Here is a 20781-nt window from a genome sequence, read left to right on the forward strand (position 1 = left end):
TCAATCAATCCAGCAGCGTAGTGAACGGGATACATTCAAATGGATGGAGGGTATATGCAAAAATAAAAAGATGGACACTATCTAAGTGCACACTTGTAAGATCGTTTATTAAAAAAGGAGATTATGGCTTGATACAGGTATATAAAAGCCGAGCAAACGGCATACAGCCAAAAAGTTAATAAAAAAACAGCGGTATATGAACTGCGGATAAAAACACAGGTGGACTGCAGGTGACGTCCACAAAAGATAGCTAAAAGACGTCCTGTAGACTTTGCCAGCAGTGGGTGAAGCTATATTGGCACCTGAGAACATAATATAGCGGCCCAGTTGCCATGGAGAGTGCAGGGTAAACAGGGAAAGCCGCGACCGGATCCGGAAGCTGAGCTCCCCTGTATAAACAATGCGCCACCTCCTCCTATGGAGACAAAGGCCTAACCCAGCATAATGCAATTTTAAAACACATGTCTGAAAATTAATAATGGAATAACATATTGATACATCTCTATAAAAGTGCATGAAGTGAAAAATAGAGGGAAAATCCCTATAAAAACACCATAAATAAAAATGCATACAAAATACATTGAAAGTACAATAATACAATAAAATAGGGACATGTACCCGCAATCATCTGTGATATACTAAACTGATGTATACAAAATAAATATACAAATGCTGCTGAATCAAAGCAGTTGATATCAAAGTCAACGTTTAACCCTCCTGGCACCAAAACTTGGGTTTCGTAGATCCAGAAGGATTCATGTTGACTAAGTTGATGAATAAATTTACCCCCTCTCCAATGTTTGTTGACCCTTTCCAAACCCCAAAACTTGAGACATCGGGGGTCTCTGTTATGAAAGTTTCTAAAGTGCTTTGAGACGTTATGGGTCTTTAGACCTTTTTTGATGTTGTTAACGTGCTCAGCGATGCGGATGCTTAAGGGTCTCGATGTTCTCCCTATATATTGCAACCCGCAGTCGCACTCGAGCACAAACACAACACCAGTGGTATTGCAGGTTATGAGATTTTTAATGGGATAAGTCCTACCAGTAGTAGGTGCAGTGAATTCTTTACGTCTCTTGATAATATGTTTGCACTGTCTGCATGGGGGGCATTTACCGCATGCATAGAAACCAGGAAGGAAGGAGAATATCCTATTCTCCTTAATAACTGGGGGGTCCACCACACTAGGGGGCTAAGACATCTCTCAAAGTGGGTGCTCTTTTACAAATGAACCTTGGGCGTGGCGGTAATGCTGTACCCAAAATTCGATCCTTCATTAAAATATCCCAATGCTTCATGATAATTTTCTCAAATTTTTTATATTGTATGTTATAGTCGAGAATAATTCTGTATTCATTATCCCGCTTGGTTTTTTTTATTGATCGAATCTGCCACTAAAGCTGCTCTGTCCAATTTCCCAATATTTTAGACTTTGCTGGCGATCACTTCTTTTTTTATACCCTTTCTGTAAGAATCGTTCAGCTAATATATTTGACTGTGCATAATAGTCTGCTTCACGGGTACAATTACGCCTAAGGCCCCTTTCACACGAGGCGGACTCCGTTTCTACGGAGTCCGCCTCGGTCCGCCGGCTCAGAGGGAGATCTGTCCGTTGATCTCCGCTGAGCCGGCGGATGACAGGTCCCTCTCTGCTCACTGAGCGGGGAGGGGCTTGTCAGGCGCCGCTGCTGCCTATGGAGGGATCGGATGAAAATGGACAGCATGTCCGTTTTCATCAGATCTCACCCAATCCGATTCGCCAGTGACGGACCTGGACGTAGGGCCATCCATCTTCTTTTAGCGGATCGGACGGGGTCGGATGTCAGCGGACATGTCTCCGCTGACATCCGACACTCCATAGACTAACATGGAGCGCCCGTTCAGGTCCGCCGTCAAAACTGACAGGTGGACCTGAACGGTCTGATCGTGTGAAAGGGGGCTTAGGCATATGAACTGGCCTCTGGGTATGTTACATAACCAAGACTGATGGTGGCAGCTGTCTAAAGGTATGTAACCATTTCTATCAGTCTTTTTAAAAGGCCAAGAGTCTGTTGGCCTTTTAAAGAAGGCCAACAGATTGGCCTTCTTTAAAAATTTCTAGGAAAGTCATGCAGTGAGCATCGGCATTCCAGGTAAGCCTTGGACATGAATATCTGAAGGTTGACCATGTCACCCTCCCAAATAATAATCAGGTCATCTGTGTACCTTTGGTAGCACTTCAGTTGTATGGGCCTGTTATTAAAAATGGTCTCATCCTCCCACAATGCCATAAAAAGAATACCTACACTCGGTGCAAAACGGGCACCCATGGCAACCCCAAGGATTTGTAAAAAGAATTTGATTGTACCAAAAATAATTCTTGGCCAAACAAAATTCTAGTGCATCCAAAAGAAAATTCTTATGTAAATCAGGAAGGTCAGATCCATCAAGGGCCCACTTAATGGCATCCTGATGGCCGATTATGGTGTACAATGAGCTAACATCTGCCGTGACCAAAAGACTGTTGTCGCTGGCAGGTGTTGATTCAGTATATGAATAGCATGCTTGGTGTCCTTAAGGTAAGCTGTAGTGGTGGATACTAGCGGTTTGAGAAAGTAGTCAATATATTGACCCAGTCGTGCAGTTACCGAGTCAATACTATTGACTATGGGTCTTCCTGACGGGTTCTGGGCATTTTTATGGACTCTGAGCAAGAAATATATAATGGGCCTCCTACATGCACTAGGGTCCAAATATAAGCATTCCTTCTTATTAAGGACTCCACTATTTTTACCCTGCTGTATAAGAACCTGTAGTTCAGTCTTGTATTCAAATACTGGGTCATTGGTTAACACTTGGTAAGTGGATCGATCAGCCAATAATCTGTCCATTTCCTCTCTATAGAAAGCTTTACTCATGACTATGAGCCCACCACCCTTATCTGCAGGGCAGATCACTACACTCTTGTTCTTTTCCAAAGTGGCAATGCCTGATTTGAGGTAATGGGGATCCCTTACTTTTTAATTTTCATAGCTTCCAGATCACTGGAGACCATGTTTTTAAAAACTTCTATATGCCTATGATCATTTTTGGGCGGGTTAAAAACAGACTTGTTAGCCAAGTTGGAGTGAACACCAAGAGGAAATTACTCTTACTTTGAGCATTACCTGCTGGCTTGACCCTCTGTTGTAGTTTTGATCCCTGTGGTTACCTCCTGCCAGATTTGTACTGCTAGATCCTCCTTACCTTCTTTCAATATCTTCCTATTTCCCTGTTTAATGTCTCTACCTGGCATCTCCTGCAGTTTGCTCGGTCTTTTCAATGTTCCATTCTGACCTTCACACACCTATGTTGGTAGAAGAAAATTCCCAAATGGCCTACCTCCATTGAGTGCCCCTAAGAGGGGGGTATATTGTCACTTTCATTCCCAAAGACTAGCAGGCAAGCTGTTACATTTAGTTCTGTTGCTAACTTGAAAAGTTCTGCTGTTTGTTATCCCACAAGACTTTTGTCCAAGACTGGCTATCCATCTGCTGCTGATTCAGTTAGCTACATGCCCAGCAAGACCATCTTCCTTTTTTATTTAAGCTGGGTTCACATCTCAGGCATGGCCAGAGCATCCACAGTCACAAACACAACGTCTCCTGCGCTTGGGAGCGGGCTCACTCAGGAAGGATATGCTAAATTTACATCACAGTTCTAAAGGGTATGTCTTGTTTTGCTGCCCTCTAAAGACTGGGGAAGTCTGGAATTTTGGAACCACAAGAAAAAGAAAGGGCGCACCGACCTAGTGCATCACCCTAAAACCATATTTATTTTATAAAATAAGTATCGTACTCGCAAATTTACAATGGAATAAAAGCTTGTCTCATGGTACAACATCAAAGTTCATTGCGTAGTACCGTAGCGTTCAGGCCATAGTGCATCGAATTATAGGACAAAAGGTGAAGATCCAGTAGGCTGACACGTTTCGAGGTTCAACTTCTTCCCTCAGAGCCAAAGGCCACGGCCAGAGCATCAACTAGTGTTCTAGCGCCTGATCCCCCAGTGTTTCCCAGTGACTATCCCTAGTGTCTCGCAGTACTTTGTAGTGGAGAAGATTCCTTGTGCCTCCCCAGTGATTCCTAGTGGAGAAGATTCCTTGTGACTAACTTTCAGTCTTCTTGCACCTTCATAATCCCCTGTTGAGTATCAGCCTGCCTTTTGTTAGTACTTGTGTCTGCAGTCTACTTCAGTGTCTGTGTATTCCTGGCTTTTTTCATGCTTTCAGCCTGTGTCTAGTAATTCCTGTTTGTCTCTGTGCATTACCACTATCACTCACTAGTCGCCCTTTGTGTCTGTGCACTACTTCCATTCCTAGTGCCTCTGTTTTTCTGTGCTCTCCTGGCTGCTTGGGCTGTACTACCTACTGACCTGTGATCTTAGCACCTCAGCACTGCTAGGGACATATATATATATATATATATATATATATATATATATACAGAAAATTAAAATGACAAATAATTATTTGCTTACAAATGTAAAACGTGCTCGATTGTGTATCAATTTCATAAGGTGAACTTGTCAGGAAGGTTTTCTACTTTAAAAATGACTAAGAGCATTTTCTCTTGGTTTCACATTTTGCTTAGACCTTGTCTTTTCCAACTTTGGGGCTAGGCCTGACCTCTGTTGAGGCTTGTGACGGGGAAGAGTGCCTAAAATAGAGGGATGAAGAGTGGATAGAACAAGTGTTCCTCCAATCCTTACCTGAGTTTAATCTGATCCAGCGATGTTCACGATAGCCTCGGCTGTCCCGGGACCTCTCCCTCTCCGCTCAGGAGAGAGTGGGAGGGGGGGGGGTCAGATCAGAGCCGCGGCTCTATGTCTTATGGATACATAGAGCAGCAGTTTAGAAGCGTAAATGCAGCGGTGCCCCCAGGGTAAGCGTTTTTCTCTGGGGCACTGCTCAAGGTGGAGGAGCCAGAAGCGCGGACGGGGGGACCCGAAAAGAAGAGGATCAGAGTTTCTCTGTGCAAAAACACTGCATAGAGCAAGTAAGTAGAACAGGTTTGTTAAAAAAAAAAGCAGCTTTAATACCACTTTTAACCATAACAGGATATTATCAAAAGCTTTTATAACCGATAAGTCCAGTTAGCCCTATAAACAGCATCAGTAAGCATTGCACAACTGAAGTTCCTATTCTGGATTGATCCTATGGAATTTCCTCTGGTATTTATAGAAGGAGGGCTTGCAATATCTGTGACAGCTATTGCCATAGGTAAGCGCTGGATGTATACAAAAAACGTCTACAATACAAAATTCCCACTGACTGTAAAAGATGAAATTCATGGAGCGATAAGCACATGCTTCTCTCACATTTTGCAAAGTGAGAAACAACAGTTTGCAAAATGCCATTAAAAGTTGGAAGTAAACCTGTGTTAGGATTGAAAAGTGAAAATTAACACAGCTTAACCACCTCAATACCGGGCACTTACACCCCCTTCCTGCCCAAGCCATTTTTCAGTTTTCAGCGCTGTCGCACTTTGAATGACAATTGCGCGGTCATGTTACACTGCACCTTAATTAAATTTTTATCATTTTTTCCCCACAAATAGAGCTTTCTTTTGGTGGTATTTGATCACCTCTGCGGTTTTTATTTATTGCGCTATAAACAAAAGAAGAGGGACAATTTTGAAAAAACACAATATTTTTTACTTTTTGCTATAATAAATATCCAATTTTTTTTTTTTTTTAACAAATTTTTTCCTCAGTTTAGGCCGATATGTATTCTTCTACATATTTTTGGTAAAAAAAAATTGCGATAAGCGTATATTGATTGGTTTGCGCAAAAGTTATAGCGTCTACAAAATAGGGGATAGAATTATAGCATTTTTATTATTTATTTATTTTTTACTAGTAATGGCGGCGATCTGCAATTTTTATTGTGACTACGATATTGCGGCGGACACATCGGACACTTTTGACACATTTTTGGGACCATTCACATTTATACAGCGATCAGTGCTATAAAATTGCATTGATTACTGTGTAAATGTGACTGGCAGGGAAGGGGTTAACACTAGGGGGCGCTCGAGGGGTTAATGTATGACCTAAGGAGGTGATTCTAACTGTGGGGGGAGGGGACTGACTGGGGGAGGTGACCGATCGCTGTCCCTATGTACAAGGGACACGCCATTGGTCTCCTCTCCTCTCTGACAGGACGTGGATCTGTGTTTACATGCACAGATCCACGCTCCTGCTCTGTTACCCGGCAATCGCGGGTGCCCGGCGGACATCGCGGCCGCCGGGCACGCACACTGGGTCCCGAGTGACGCAGCGGGCACGCGCGCGCCGCCAGCGGCGCGCGCGCGCCCCCTAGTGGCTCGGGAGGGCGAGGACGTCATATGACGTCCTCCCAGAACAACAGAAGCCTCGTCCAGCCGTCATATGACGGTGGGCGGTGGCTTAGTGGTTAAAGTAAAAGGTGCCTTGACTGTCTGACATAAACTTCCCACCTACACCTCTGTACCCTATAGAATCTACAATTTCTTAAATAATGACTTTCCAAAGAAAAAAGCATCTCCATAGCCTTATGCCCTGTACACACGTTCGGAAATTCCGCCAGCAAAAGTCCGATGTGAACTTTTTATTCAGAAATTCCGTTCGTCTATATGCAGCTCCGCCGCGCAAAAAAACACACATGCTCAGAATCATCGATTCGTATGGAACTTCCCTTTTCTAGTGCCGTCGTAGTGTTGTACGTCACCTTGTTCTTGACGGTTGAAAGTTCAGAGAACTTTTGTGTGACCGCGTGTTTGCAAGCCAAGCTTGAGCGGAATTCCGTTGGAAAAACCATCCAAGGTTTTTCCGACAAAATCCGATCGTGTGTACCAGGCATTAGACACATCATTTTCTTTCTTTCCACATTGGAAATTTCACCCAATATTCGCTTAACCTCACTATTAAGTGTTCTCATTTCTTGAAACATTAACCTTATCCAGAAACATTAATCAACATTTACTAGGATGTGGATTTTAAAACTATTTTATGCTGCTATATGTATAACAGTCTCCATATTTATTAGGCCAAGAGGCTACAGGATTGACATTGAAGCTCTGAATTGACGATAAATGAACCATTTCAATTATTCCCCAAAAATATCTGTACCATTTCTTTGACTAAGCCCTGGTTCACACTGGTGCGATTTGGCATGTCAAATCGGTGGCAGTTGCCAGCAATGGCACCGTCCTAATCGGTGCAACGCTGCATTTGCGACGCCGCACCGATTTCAAAAAGTAGTTTCTGTACTACTTTTTGCGATTTCATGTTGCGACTTCCATTGACATCTGTGCAGAAACCCGCACAGATGTCTGTGAAGTCGCCGCTGAAATCAGGACTGACATGCGGGAGTGAGATCGTGCTCGCACGGCTTCATTCCCGCAGCTCAGTGTGAACCTGGGCTTAGTCTACCTTTTGATTCACCTCTGGTGAAGAATTACATGATTCCTCAGCTAACATTAGCTGATGTTCTTTATAAGACTACTAGCAAATGCTGTTAGGGAATGCTTATTACTGTCTTTATTAGTTACATGAGCCCCCTGAGGAGCTTTAGGTGGACCTTTCCCCTCTTTTTCATTAAAGATGACCTCAGCATGCAGCTCCGCATGCTGATCTGAAATCAGCTTACACTGGTAACCACTTCAGCGCCGGAAGGATTTACCCACATCCTGACCAGGCCATTTTTTGCGATACGGCACTGCGTTACATTAACTGATAATTGCACGTCGTGCGACGTTGTACCCAAATAAAATGTACGTCCTTTTTTCCCTCAAATAGAGTTTTCTTTAGGTGGTATTTGATCACCTCTGCGTTTTTTATTAGTTTCGCTATATACAAAAAAAGACTTCAAACTTTTTTGAAAAAAACACAATATTTTTTCATTTCTGCTATGAAACAAACCCAATAAAAAAATTTTAAAAATCAAATTTCTTCATAAATTTAGGCCAATATGTATTCTGCTACATATTTTTGTTAAAAAAAACCCCAATAAGCGTACATTGATTGGTTTGAAGTTACAGTGTCTACAAAATAGGGGATAGTTTTATGGCATATTTATTACTTCTTTTTTTTTTTTTTTTTTTACTAGTAATGGGGGTGATCAGCAATTTTTAGCAGGACTGCAACATTGTGGCGGACAGATTGGCCACCTAGCTGACATTTTAAAAAATTTTTTGGGAACCAGTGACATTATTACAGTGATCAGTGCTAAAAATATGCATATATAAGAATATCATCAAAAAGTATTTCAATTCAAAAAGTGAAACCCATATTTTTTTTTATAGATGCGTTACACACGGAGGGATATATTTCAAGCCTTTCTTTCTTTTAATTTTGATGATTAGGGCTTACAGCTAGTGAAGGCCCAAAATGCTGTATCTCAGAAAATTAGAATATTACACAAGACCAATAAAAAAAGATTTTTAATACGAAAATGTTGAACTGACTGAAAACCAACACATATGCCGCGTACACACGGTCGGACTTTTCAGCTACAAAAGTCCGACAGACTTTTGACGGACTTTTGACGGACTCTCTAACGACATGACTTGCCTACACACGATCACACCAAAGTCCAACAGATTCGTACATGATGACGTACACCGGACTAAAATAAGGAAGTTGATAGCCAGTAGTCAATAGCCGCCCTAGCGACGTTTTTTGTCCGTCGGACTAGCATACAGACGAGCGGATTTCTGGGTCTGGCGGAGTTACGACGTAAAGATTTGAAGCATGTTCCAAATCTAAAGTCCGTCAGATTTGCGACTGGAAAGGTCCGCTGAAGGTCCAGTGAAGTCCACACACGATCGGATTGTTCGCCGGATTTAGTCCGTCGGCGTCCGTCAGACCAGTCCGGTCGAAAAGTCTGACCGTGTGTACGCCCCATTTCTTTTAATGGCCTTGGTATACCAGTGATAACGGTTTCAGTACTGGGGGGGGGGTTAAATATGTGTAGGGGTCTAAATTGTGTAGGGGTCTAAATTGGTGTAAATTGCGAAAAGCAGTTACCAATGGTGGCTGATCATAACGGAGGGATGGGACTTTGGTTACCTGTAAAAAGTGATCAGTTGTTGAGTTATTGTACTTTTGCACCTTACTGTTGCTCTATAAGATGATTTGTAAATTTAGCCTAAAAAGTTAACCGTTGCACATCTTAAATATTTTCTTTGTATAGGCGTTTCAGTGACATACTAATTGTTTGAAATGCATATGCAGTATTTGTAGAGCATGTACATAGAAAGTAAGCACCTAAGTAAATTACAAATTTGGAAACCCCCTTTTTAAAATCTTGCTTTAACCCCAATCCCAAGTTCAATATAAGCCAATCACCTTTCATTGTTCCCTGAGAATACATAATGCATGCTATTTATAGAAGTATACACTAATGTTTGTGCAAACTGAGATCCCATCAGGGTAAATCCATTAAACACTCCAGACATGTACCATTTTCCTTACATGTGGAGAATGTTGCTTTTCAAAGTTTTCAAAGTATATCTTGAAAATAGTTTTGAGTCCATTAGTTAGCCTACTCCACTCACATTAGAGTACAGAAGTTTGAATATGCAGCCACTTACACCAGAGAGTTTGAAAAGAACTGAGCACTTGTTCATTCATTTATCTTTCCAGAAGTAATTCGGGTAACTGTATAATCCTGAAGATTTGTTTTAAATGCAATTACCTGTTCCAGTTATATTGTTCCCATGGCTGACATTTCAAAGGCTGTCAATGGATGGGGATGATGAAATAGATAGAATAGTCCTTTTTGTATGTGTACATATGGTAGTGTCTCATTCCATGTGCTGGTTGTTGAGCGAGACGGGTTCTTAGGACAGCCAGAGTTCAGACCTGTATTAGGAGGCTCCCGATATTGCATCAAGGACATTAATTGAACCAATAACTGGCAGCATAGAAAAAGCAAACATTTTATAGGCCCGGATAGGTCATTTTAACTCCCTAGAGAGTGTTTCCATTCTCTTTTTTTTTTTTTTTTCAGAGTTTATATACATGCTGCCTTATAATATCTTCTGGCATGCAAACTATACTTGCTGACTCTGAAGACTAAAGGCTTCTGTTTTATGGTCAGTTTTCTGGAGGTTCATATGGTCTTCACAAATGCCCTCCAGAATGTTGAACTTGGATCCAAAATTTTGAAGGCTTGACAGATGGACACTACTTCCCGAGATGCTAATGGAGTCCAAAGAGCCTACCCTAGAAAGTTGCCCTTCCTCTGCATACACCCGAGGCTTGTACAGTTCTGTTTCGTTCATATTAGCGCTGAGCTTCTGTAAATGACAATACAACATGTCAGTTTTGTAATGGGACAATTCACTACAATTACAGTTCCAATGATCTTTCAAGAAGCAAAAAATTGTTATGTTTTGTTCATTAAGGTTCATAGAACTTGGGCTGTTTTACCATCAGAATGATTGCTGCTCATGTAGACTGTTTAATTACAGAGCTGTAAGCAATTCAGTGGGAAGTACTGTGGCATTATCGGACATACAGGCCTTTTTTGGATTTTTTTTTAAGTTTTTTTGTTTTTTTGTTTAAATGATGCCAGGCATGAAACCAAAGACTTAAACTCTTCCATCTGATTCAATTCAGAGTTACTGGTATATTATTTTTAACTGACAGTTGAAAAAATGCCTCTTAGTGCTTTAGCAGCTTTTGAAGAATGTATGTAGCATGTGTGTCGCCACTTGTTGAATAATACCTGGGCTTGACCACACAAAGATGAACAGAATCACCAGTTAATATAGATAGACTGATTTGCTGCTCCCTTTCAAAGTGCCCTGGAACAGTTACAAATGACCAGGGACTCTCCTTGAAGTTTCCTACACAGAGACAGAGTAGGGCACAATGCACCCCTAGGGAATGTAGCAGCTTTTGACGACAGCTGCACCCCCACATAAGGATTGCAATAGTCACAAGGACACTGACCCTTTTTCTTTACCTTTACTGGCATTGACTTCAGAAACCAACTGCTTACAGGTACATTTTCTTTTGTGATGTGTTAGGAAGGTGCATGGTTGGGCCCCTGGACATTCACTAAACCATAGGATTCAGGGTAGTTTGCCTTGAGGATGATCTGGCCCTGCCCTGAACACCAGTGGCAACATTAGTTTAATAAGGCACGTATTTTTTAGATAATGTTGTTTCATGCTCACTGTTTGAGCGGAGATGATTCCTCTATCCACCTCGCTTTAGTGTGTATTTTTTACTGTTTGTGTTTTAGAGTGTGTATGATTATTATGTTAGTCAGAGGGTGAAGTGGGCATTCTTCCTCCTACTGACCACCAAGGTAAGGGGGATTTTTTCTGCTCTGTGACCACTGCTGTAAGAGGGATTTATCCCTCTACTAACCACCAACGTAAGAGCGCATGTTGTCTTCTATTGACCACTGATGTAAAGGGGATTAGAGGGCATTTTTCTCTGCCATGCTTATAAGGGAGAAGTCTTCCTTTTACTGACCACCAACATTAAGGGGGGATTCTTCTCACTGACCAGCAGTATAAGAGATTTAGGAGCCCACCCTTTTTTGAAGCATAATAGAGCCTCTGGATCTAAACACGTGCTTAAAAAAAAACAAAAAAAAACATTGATATCAATGCGTCCGGTGCCCAGCATGTAGATTAGGGGGATGGATGCATGGGTAGGGGGGTGGTGCCCCACGCTCTGCATTATGGGCCACCCCTGGCAGTGACCCGGACAGACTGCAGCCAGGCTACTGACTTTCAATAGGATGACCACCACTGTATAGAACCCTGTGCCCATCGAATGCATAAACACTAGCATGCTGTATGGGCCTCGCATATGTGTGAACGAGCCCTTATCCTCTAGCTGATGACCAACATAAGGGGGCATTCTTCCTCCTACTGACCACCAATGTAAGGGGGCACCCTTTCTTCTACTGACTACCAACCTAAAGGTACTTTATTTCTTCCCACTGGCCACATAAGGGTGAGTGTTTTTTGTGTTTTTGTTTTTTTTTTTTTTTCTAAATCCTTGCTCCAGGTTTTTGGGTCCAAATGTATTAAAACAGAGAAACGTAGATAACCAACATATTTATAGAAGGAAATGGCAGCCTTTTTTCTTCTCTCTCTCTCTGCAGGTTGCGTATAAAAACAGCCATGAACTGCCACCCTCTATAACAAAAGTCTTGATTTAAAAAGTAAGAAGTGTTCGCATGCAATCAACAACGTCAAATTTGTAAACCTAAAGGGCCATTTCATTGGCAGACTTGATGAAGTGTTACTTTACTGTCCCTTTTTTTTTTTTTTTTTTTTTTTTTTTTTTTATTCGGGACACATTTTGTATGTATTATATTTTTAGACTCTGTAATGCAGTATAATGGAATGGAGCATAACACTTGAGGACTGGAGTGTTTTTGAGTAAAGACTGTAATTTCTTAGTACAGAATCATTATTTTTTCCTGTTTGCTGATTTGTGTTAGATCTGGAAGCAATCATTAAGTGTCTAAAATAGAATATAGTCTCTCCTTTACAGAGAAACCTATAGTATTAAATCTCGTATCTTGGTGCATTATTACAGTGTAAAGATTCTATAATAATTACGTCATGGAAGATACCCCAGGAAAATAGACTGTGATTTGGATATTTTGAAATGTTTCGCTATATATGAGACAACGTGAGGAAACAATGAATATTAACATTACAAAATTGCAGGAAATGTAGCTGGAATGTGGTAGAACTCAGAAAGCAAATAAAGTTCCTTATGGAATTGTGAAAATGTGAAGGTCTGTAAATTCAAGCAAAACTTCAGGCAGATAGTAAATAAAATAAATACATTGGGACTGCTTCACCTGTGATCAGTGGCATTGCTATGGGGTGGCTTTTGGGGCTATAGCCCCGAATCTGCGGCCCATAGCCCCGAGTCTCTGCAGGAGTCCCCAAGGGGAGGGGAGGCTCTCTGGGGACCCTGATGCTAAGGTGGAGGCTCTCTGGGGACCCTGATTTTAAGGGGTGGGCTCTCTGGGGACCCTGATGTAAGGGGGAGGCTCTCTGGGGACCGTGATGTAAGGGGGAGGCTCTCTGGGTACCCTGATGTAAAGGGGGGCTCTCTAGGGACCCTGATGTAAAGGGGGGGCTCTCTAGGGACCCTGATGTAAAGGGGGGGCTCTCTGGGGACCCTGATGTAAAGGGGGGGCTCTCTGGGGACCCTGATGTAAGGGGGGCTCTCTGGGGACCCTGATGTAAGGGGGGCTCTCTGGGGACCCTGATGTAAGGGGGGCTCTCTGGGGACCCTGATGTAAGGGGGGCTCTCTGGAAACCCTGATGTAAAGGGGGGTTCTCTGGGGACCCCGATGTAAGTGGGGGGCTCTCTGGGGACCCTGATGTAAGTGGGGGGCTCTCTGGGGACCCTGATGTAAGTAGGGGGGCTCTCTGGGGATATATGCACACACACACACACACACACGTATATTACTGTATATACATGTGTATGCCCACCCAAGCGTATGACTTTCTTTACTATGCTGCTATGGGTTCTAGCCCCAGATCTTTTGTAGACCTAGCAACGCCCCTGCCTGCGATATAAATTATTTCTCCCCATCCAGTTTTGTGATACAGATGTCACTTCATGTTGCACAGCACAGGTAGGTGACACTATTTCCACGTTCAGCTTTCAGCTTCACATGTCAACTCTCACTTGACTCGTGCCTGCTCATAGGACAAGAAGTTTATACCTCCAGAACACTTGTTCACTGGCAGAGAGGAAAGTGATATGGGCAGGGAAAAGGACGGTAGTTGCGGGGAGGCTATTCCTCTCCCTGCGTGCAGGCCTCCGTTCCTCCTGCATGTTTGTACCTGGATGCTGGACCAGGCACCCGTGTGCCACCAGAAAGCAAGAAGGAAGGGGCTGAAAGCTGTAATTTCTAAGAGACTTCTTCTCTCCCTGTTGTACAATCCAATTCTTTCTGCGTGTGTGTAAGTCTACCATTCACTTTGCACTTTTTATCCAAGCTATGCAATTTCTTGGGAATTCTTCCTCCTGATCCCCAGGGCTTTTTTTTTTCTCCGACTGCCTGCCAGGGCATTCTTCCTCCCACAGACAACCAAAGTATTCTTCCTTACATTGACCCTAATTCAAAATGTAATTCTGCAGTAATTTGTGAATGTAAAGGGTATAGTAAATGTGTGCACTGTATACTGTGAATAGGTTTAGGCTTTATTTAACCATGCTTCTTAAAGTCATGGCCGATGTTCAACATAACTTGGCCAAGCCCACTTTTTGTCAGTTTGCATAGTCCCTCCAGGTGTCCCCTTTTTCTCAAGTTGGCTAAAGAAATTGTAAAGCGAAACCAGGAAATTACAGATTATGCAATCTGTCAAAGTTGTGTGGATCACAAGACTGGCTAAACAATATTACAAAATTCTTTGACAAGTAAATCTGTACATATTCAGTGTTCTAATGGAGTTTTTTTGTACTTTGCATCTGTAGACAGTCTGCTAGTATTTCAGATGTAAAAGGTCAGCAATATTAGCTTGTGTGTGTTTCATGACAGGCTTCCTTGGAACCTGTATATTCTTAATACACTACACATCAAGTCAACTAAACTCCTGGGATATTGATCTGGTCATTTAACCACTTCAGCCCCGGACCATTTGGCTGCCCATAGACCAGAGCGTTTTTTTGCGATTCGGCACTGCGTCGCTTTAACTGACAATTGCGTAGTCGTGCGACGTGGCTCCAAAAACAAAATTGACATCCTTTTTTTTTTCCACAAATAGAGCTTTCTTTTGGTGGTATATGATCACCTCTGCGGTTTTTTATTTTTTGCGCTATAAACAAAAAAAAAAGAGCGACAATTTTGAAAAAAACGCAATATTTTTTACTTTTTGCTATAATAAATATCCCCCAAAAATGTATAAAAAAACTGTTTTTTCCTCAGTTTAGGCCGATATGTATCTTCTACATTTTTTTGGTAAAAAAAAAAATCGCAATAAGCGTTTATTGATTGGTTTGCGCAAAAGCGTCTACAAAATCGGGGATAGTTTTATGGCATTTTTAATAATAATTTTTTTTTTTACTTGTAATGGCGGCGATCTGTGATTTTTATTGTGACTGCGACATTATGGTGGACAGATTAGGCTATTTTGGGACTATTCACATTTATACAGCGATCAGTGCAATTAAAAATGCACTGATTACTGTGTAAATGTGAGTCTAACTGTGGGGGGCTGGGCTATGTGTGACACGACACTGATCACAACTCCCGATTACAGGGAGCGGTGATCAGTGTCCTGTCACTAGGCAGAACGGGGAAATGCTTGTTTACATCAGCATTTCCCTGTTCTTCCTCTCCGTGAGACGATCATGGGTATCCCCATGAAACCGTGGGACCCGCGATCACACTCATGGAGCTCGCTCGTGCGCCCACAATGCCGCGTCTTATAGGGCAACGTACAGGTACTTTAATATGCCTGTACATGCCCTTATGCCAACGTATATCGGTGTGAGCCGGTCGGCAAGGGGTTAAGTAGCAGAGGGGGTTGTTAATCAGTTTCAGCTGCTTTGGTGTTTAATTAAATTAACAGGTGCACTAGATGGGCAACAATGAGATGACCTCCAAAGCAGGAATGGTTTTACAGGTGGAGGCCACTGACATTTTTCTTTCCCTACTCCCTTTTTTTGGTCTGTTTTTCACTAGTTTTGCATTTGGCTAAGGTCAGTGTCACTATTGGTAGCATGAGGCGATACCTGGACCCTATAGAGGTTGCACAGGCAGTCCAACTCCTCCTGGATGGCACATCAATACGTGCCATTGCCAGAAGGTTTGCTGTGTCTCCCAGCACAGTCTCAAGAGCATGGAGGAGATTCCACGAGACAGGTAGTTACTCTAGGAGCGCTGGACAGGGCCGTAGAAGGTCCTTAACCCATCAACAGGACCGGTATCTGCTCCTTTGTGCAAAGAGAAACAGGATGAGCACTGCCTGAGCCCGACAAAATGACCTCCAGCAGGCCATTGATGTGAATGTCTCTGACCAAACAATCAAAAACAGTCTTCATGAGGGTGGCCTGAGGGCCGACATCCTCTAGTGGGCGCTGTGCTCACTGCCCGGCACCATGGAGCTTGATTGGCATTTGCCATTGAACACCAGAATTGGCAGGTCCGCCACTGGCGTCCTGTGCTTTTCACAGATAAAGAGCAGGTTCACCCTGAGCACATGTGAAAGACGTTAAAGGGTCTGAAGAAGGCATGGTGAATGTTATGCTGTCTGTAACATCGTTCAGCATGACCGGTTTGGTGGTGGGTTAGTTATGGTCTGGGGAGGCATATCCATGGAGGGACACACAGGCTAGACAATGACACCCTGACTGCCATTATGTATCAGGATGAAATTCTTGGTCCCGTTGTCAGACTCTACGGTGGTGCAGTGGTTCCTACTGGTGCACAACAAAGCCCGGCCTCTCGTGGCGAGAGTATTCAGCCAGTTCGTGGAGGATCAAAGAATCGATACCATTGAATGGCCCCCACGCTTGACTGACCTAAATCCAATAGAACACCTCTGGGACATTGTTTCGGTCCATGCAATGCCGCCAGGTTTCACCTCAGTTTGTTTAGGAGCTCAGTGATGCCCTGATCCAGATCTGGGAGGAAATACCCCAGGACATCATCCGTGGTCTCAACGTTGTCAGGCATGCATACAAGCATGTGGGGCCCATACAAACTACTAAGGACCATTTTGAGTTGCTGCAATGAAATTTCAGCAAAATGGACTAGCCTGCTGTATCATTTTTTCACTTTGCTTTTTGGGCGTCTTTGAATTTAGCCCTCTGTAGGTTGAGCATTTTCATTTTCATTAAACGATGTGGCATCCTTTCATTCCTAACACATTACACAGTCCATATCAGTATAGATATCCAGTATGATATTTTCCCCCCATTGAGATCTGATGTGTTTTCAAAGTGTTCCTTTTAATTTTTTTGAGCAATGTATTTTGCACACAGACCTGTTCGGTTGCCCCATAGTGTTTGACTAGATTTTTCAACAGTGTGTGCAGCTGTTTGTCTGCTTTAAGGTCTTTGGGGTTTTATTTTGCGTTTTTATTTACCTGTAGTAAAGCGGACTCCAGGGTCTTCAGCGGTTTTCTTTGCAGGGAAAGGCTACTGGCAGTCACAGAAGAATATTGTCTTATTGCCTGCAGAAAGAGGTTCAAACAAGAAAATAAATATTAGGATAATGACTAAAAGGTGCAAGTTAATCCAGAACCCTAATGGTTTTTGTAAGTGACCCAAAAATAAACATAAAAATACCATCAATTTGTGTAGGTGATCCAAAGAAAATATACAATAGAAGTCCTCTCCGTGTCGCCACGGTAAGCAACATAGAGGCTTACCAGAAAGCAATGACCCTCTGCATAAAAACTCCACAGCTTGCATCCTCCTTAATCTGTAATCAGCCTCATGCAATCCAGTGTAAATACTGTATATAAAAGGAGGATCCAAATGATGTGACTCCACAAATACGTTATTAAAAAAAAAAAACTATTTTTTTGGTTTTGACAGTTATGCTCTCCCACTTTGGCCCCTCCTCCTCCCCCCCCCCGCAGCCAGCCCATTGACAAAGCGCAGCGCAATTCATGCATGCACAGTAGGAAACCGGCTGTGAAGCTGCAAGGCTTCACTACCAGTTTCCCTTAGCCAAGATGATGGCGCCAGCACCCAAGAGCCGATTTAAGAATCGGCTCGGGTGAGGACACCGCTTGATGCCTGGACAGGTAAGTGCCCTAATAGTAAATGTCAGCAGCTACAGTATTTGTGGCTGCTGACTTTTAATTGTTTTTTCTACACCAACATAAAATAGTAGTAACAGCGCTGTATGGAAAACCCCATTTTGGGGACATGGTGAAGCACTTCTGGTTGCGTATGATGGTGATAGCTTTCTGGTAAGCCCCCATGTTCACTGTGGTGACATGGAATGGGAGTAAAGAGCACTGGTGAAGATTTTGGAGTCAGCGTTTCACGATGTAACTTGGTGGACTTTTTCTACATATGGACTTGTGTTGTATAATTTCTATCACCTACACGATTTGACGTGTCTCACTTTTTATGATTACTTATTTTTTTGGGTCACATACAAAACCCATTGGAGTTCTTGATGAAGGTGGTTGTAAACCCTTGCCTATACCCAGTCAAGTGACTGGCCTCACGTAATACAGAGGTGAAACAAATCCTCCTACATAAGTTTAACACTACACTACACATAATTTACACTAAACACTACATAAATATGCTTTTAATAGATTACATATTGGGAGAGACTTACTAAAACTGGAGTTTACAAATCCTTTGCAGCTCTGCATAGCTTCCAGGTTTTATTATGAAAGATTAATTTGACAAGCTAAAGTTAGAAGCTGATTGGCTACCATGCACAGCTGTACCAGATTGAGTGCTCCAGTTTTAGTAAATCTCCCCCATTGCATGAGCAGCATTTCAATATATGATCACTATAGTGTGTGTGTGTGTTTAACTTACAGTATGCCTTAAGGAATTGGTGCGATTGATGTGGTTATATCTTTTCTGCATGTGATAGCTCTGAAAAAGAAAACATTTTATTGAATGGACTGCTATAGAATATAGATAACTATAAATCCTCATAATTGGAAATAAACATTCATTATTTCATTACAAAAAATACTATTAAAAGAGTAATGTCACACTTCAATTAAATATAAGAAAAAGGAAGGTGGGACTTTAAATGAGGCTATTGATTTGTGGGGGTGAGATAATTAGAAAATATATTTAATTGGCATATTGAGTCAGACCAGTATGATCAAACGTTATACCCCTCAATGGGGTGGAGTATCCCCGTTGAGGGGTATAACGTCTGACCATACTGTGTTTTGTTGTCTTTTATAGAGTTGCATGCATCTGCCCCTGAAGAGTGGTATTATCCACGAAACGCGTCAGCCTTATAGGATGCATTCTAATGCCTACTGATAGGAACCTACTTAGACTCAATATCCACAACCAAATGATTATACTGTGTTTCTTACCATTGATTACATTGCATGGTACCATTTAGATGACATGTACACATATGAATTTGCAATAATTCATTTTATTTTTATTAAATCTCTTGTCAATTTTATATGCCGTCCCTTTGATATGTATATGTAATGTATTCATGAGGTCAACACCGTGTGTGTGTGTGTGTGTGTATATATATATATATATACATAATAAACCTATTCTACTATGTGCATCATTGTTATGTATTGTCAGACTCAATATGCCAATTAAATATATTTTCTAATTATCTCACCCCCACAAATCAATAGCCTCATTTAAAGCCCCACCTTCCTTTTTTCTTATACCTGAACCAGGGATGGAGGCACACACCGTATGCTTCATTTAAAGTCCCAAACTCCCCCCTATTATTCCACTTTTTTTTCTTCCACACATAGAGCTTTCTGTCAGTGTTAACATTTTATTTTATTATATATTTAAATTTTTGCTTTTTTACATAAAAATTTGGATAGCATAAAAAGCAAAATGCAATGTTGATCTTCAGGGGATTAATATACAGTCAGGTCCATAAATATTGGGGCATCAACACAATTCTAATCTTTTTGGCTCTAACAAGATTTGCTTTAACTTCAGACTTTCAGCTTTAATTTGAGGGTATTTACATCCAAATCAGGTGAACGGTGTAGGAATTACAACAGTTTGTATATGTGCCTCCCACTTTTTAAGGGACCAAAAGTAATGGGACAGATTAACAATCATCCATCAAACTTTCACTTTTTAATACTTGGTTGCAAATCCTTTGCAGTCAATTACAGCCTGAAGTCTGGAACGCATAGACATCACCAGACACTGGGCTTCATCCCTGGTGATGCTCTGCCAGGCCTCTACTGCAACTGTCTTCAGTTCCTGCTTGTTCTTGGGGCATTTTCCCTTCAGTTTTGTTTTCAAGCAAGTGAAATGCATGCTCAATCGGATTCAGGTCAGGTGATTGACTTGGCCATTGCATAACATTCCACTTCTTCCCTTTAAAATACTCTTTGGTTGCTTTTGCAGTATGCTTTGGGTCATTGTCCATCTGCACTGTGAAGCACCTTCCAATGAGTTCTGAAGCATTTTGCTCAATATGAGCAGATAATATTGCCCGAAACATTTCAGAATTCATCCTGCTGATTTTGTCAGCAGTCACATCATCAATAAATACAAGAGAACCAGTTCCATTGCCAGCCATACATGCCCACGCCATGACACTACCACCACCATGCTTCACTGATGATGTGGTATGCTTTGGATCATGAGCAGTTCCTTTCCTTCTCCATACTCTTCTCTTCCCATCACTCTGGTACAAGTTGATCTTGGTCTCATCTGTCCATAGGATGTTGTTCCAGAACTGTGAAGGCTTTTTTAGATGTTGTTTGGCAAACTCTAATCTGGCCTTCCTGTTTTTGAAGCTCACCAATGGTTTACATCTTGTGGTGAACCCCCTGTATTCAGTGAAGTCTTCTCTTGATTGTTGACTTTGACACACATACCCCTACCTCCTGGAGAGTGTTCTTGATCTGGCCAACTGTTGTGAAGGGTGTTTTGTTCACAGGGAAAGAATTCTTCGGTCATCCACCACAGTTGTTTTCTGTGGTCTTCCGGGTCTTTTGATGTTGCTGAGCTCACCGGTGCGTTCTTTCTTTTCTTAAGGATGTTCCAAACAGTTGATTTGGCCACACCTAATGTTTTTGCTAGCTCTCTGATGGGTTTGTTTTGTTTTTTCAGCCTAAT

At 42.1% G+C, this 20781-nt stretch overlaps 1 protein-coding gene across 1 annotated transcript in view; it reads right to left on the reverse strand.

Moving 5' to 3' along the window:
• Window positions 1-4820: 4820 nt before the first annotated feature.
• The window catches only part of LOC141114076 (cadherin-like protein 26), a 130897-nt gene continuing 114936 nt past the window's right edge, over window positions 4821-20781 (reverse strand). Inside the window, exons 17-19 of the mRNA XM_073607537.1 lie at window positions 18517-18576; window positions 17094-17180; window positions 4821-10301 (exon numbers count right to left, since the gene is read on the reverse strand). Coding sequence (XP_073463638.1) covers window positions 10056-10301; window positions 17094-17180; window positions 18517-18576 — 393 coding nt within the window. The 3' untranslated portion in view covers window positions 4821-10055. The remainder of the gene's footprint in view (window positions 10302-17093; window positions 17181-18516; window positions 18577-20781) is intronic.

The sequence above is a fragment of the Aquarana catesbeiana genome, linkage group LG12 (assembly GCF_042186555.1).
Source record: "Aquarana catesbeiana isolate 2022-GZ linkage group LG12, ASM4218655v1, whole genome shotgun sequence".
Classification (NCBI taxonomy): Eukaryota; Metazoa; Chordata; class Amphibia; order Anura; family Ranidae; genus Aquarana; species Aquarana catesbeiana.